Below are 2,179 nucleotides of genomic sequence, written 5' to 3' on the forward strand. Positions count from 1 at the left end.
TTTGCGGACGTGGAGGGGAGGGGGGGGGTATGGATCTCAGCAATAACGACACATACTTAGGTGGATGATAGGTGGATTTTCGAAAAAAAAGAGTGCCACTCTCTTTAAAAGTATAATTGACCAATGGGGAGAAAGTCCCGTTTTAATTGGTTGAACGTGTACACAGTAGGTGTGTTGTAGGAGATCGGAAAAATAAGATATATAAGGCGATATGTTGGGTTTAATATCGTCAGATATTATGTGTCGTCCAGTTTGTGAACGCTACCTACAAATTCGACCTATTTAGTTGTAGTGGATGGTTACATTTCAGCCAACGTTCGAACTTAAACTGCTGAAAACTTACTTGTTCGAGAGCGATCAATTCTCCAAATAACGTTCTTATTTTGTTTTAACCCGACTATTCCACCTGACGTTTTGTAAGAAAAGCCAGACTACTCGCCAGCCGATACAGTTTCTCGTACTTGTAGGCAACATTGCCAAGACTTTCCGTGCATTCTTGGGACCGGTTATTGGTTAAGCAGTAGCGGGATTTAACCGGAGAACTTATTGAAAGCTGTCAGTACACCATGGCCGAGCTTCAGCACAACGTGAGAATGCCGCCTCCAAAGTCTCTCTTGATGTATCTTGTCAGGTAAGTTGTTTTTTCCCTTGTACTCATAACGGTTGATGTGACATCGTCTACAAGTGGGTTACTTACAGACTCGCGAGATTCGTCTTCTAACGAGGTGGAAGGGATCGGGAGTACAGTTAGCTGAGTGGTTCTATTTCTGTGATGTTTTCTGCCACCGATTTGATTTATAAACGTGATGATTCTGTACTGACAATGTGAAACTAACACATACCTATGTTAATAATACCTATAACGTGTGTTAAAATGGAGAGATAATATTAAAATACATTTATTTAGAAGAAATAACATACTTTGTATACAACATCTCGCGTGCTTACAATTTGGCATTATGCCAACTTTAATACGTCACTGTGACGTTGGGTGTATTTTAGCTTTGAGTTTTAAATTATGTATATTGGAGTTAAGGTAAAAAGGTGCCTAAACTCGGCGTAAAACTAACATATGTTTGTTTGTTATGAATTTCGCGCAAAGCTACACGAGGGCTTTCTGCGCTAGCCGTCCTTAATTTAGCAGTGTAAGACTAGAGGGAAGGCAGCTAGTCATCACCACCCACCGCCAACTCTTGGGCTACCATTTTACCAACGAATAGTGGGATTGACCGTCACATTATAACGCCCCCACGGCTGAAAGGGCGAGCATGTTTGATGTGACGGGGATTCGAACCCGCGACCCGCAGATTGCGAGTCGAGCGCCCTGGCCATGCAGGGCCAAACTAACAAGTTAATGAGATATATTTAGTGATGAAACAGACGTGGTTCGATAAACTTAAAAAAAAAAACAATCACTAGTAGAATATTAGTTATAGGATCATAACCAAAAGATTTTACGAGTTTTAGATACAAAAGAGAATATTTTTAAAAAGAAATTGGTCTACAGTTTAAAATAACAACCAACCTTTTGTTAGAACAAAAAGTTATGAGATGTAACATTGGTCTACAGTTTAAAATAACAACCAACCTTTTGTTAGAACAAAAAGTTATGAGATGTAACATTGGTCTACAGTTTAAAATAACAACCAACCTTTTGTTAGAACAAAAAGTTATGAGATGTAACATTGGTCTACAGTTTGAAATAACAACCAACCTTTTGTTAGAACAAAACGTTATGAGATTTAACATTTTATATATGAACTTAAGCTCGCATATCACAGAAAGTAGGGTTACGCTTTAGGGTTAGACACAGCACAAGTTGTTAGCTAAACGATATCTTAATTTTAATTACACTTTAATTGTGAGAGCGTTGGTATTGTCACTAATAACGAAATATAAAAATAAAATAATTAGCACATTCTTACTAGTAGCAGGTTAAGCCTTTATATTACTGTTATCTACATACAACTGTTGTACATTTTACCTTTACATTACTGTTATCTACATACAACTGTTGTACATTTTACCTTTACATTACTGTTATCTACATAAACCTGTTGTACATTTTACCTTTACATTACTGTTATCTACATAAAACTGCTGTACATTTTACCTTTACATTACTGTTATCTACATAAAACTAGTTGTACATTTTACCTTTACTATTACTGTTATCTAC

General features: G+C 36.9%; 1 protein-coding gene across 1 annotated transcript in view; it reads left to right on the forward strand.

Annotated features, from left to right (window-relative positions):
- The first annotated feature begins 216 nt into the window (after window positions 1-216).
- Window positions 217-2,179, forward strand: part of LOC106475180 (nocturnin-like) — an 11,314-nt gene continuing 9,351 nt past the window's right edge. The window contains exon 1 of the mRNA XM_022379362.1: window positions 217-631. Within this exon, the coding sequence (XP_022235070.1) occupies window positions 567-631 (65 nt within the window). The 5' untranslated portion in view covers window positions 217-566. The remainder of the gene's footprint in view (window positions 632-2,179) is intronic.

The sequence above is a fragment of the Limulus polyphemus genome, unplaced genomic scaffold (assembly GCF_000517525.1).
Source record: "Limulus polyphemus unplaced genomic scaffold, Limulus_polyphemus-2.1.2 Scaffold8186, whole genome shotgun sequence".
NCBI classification, from domain to species: Eukaryota; Metazoa; Arthropoda; class Merostomata; order Xiphosura; family Limulidae; genus Limulus; species Limulus polyphemus.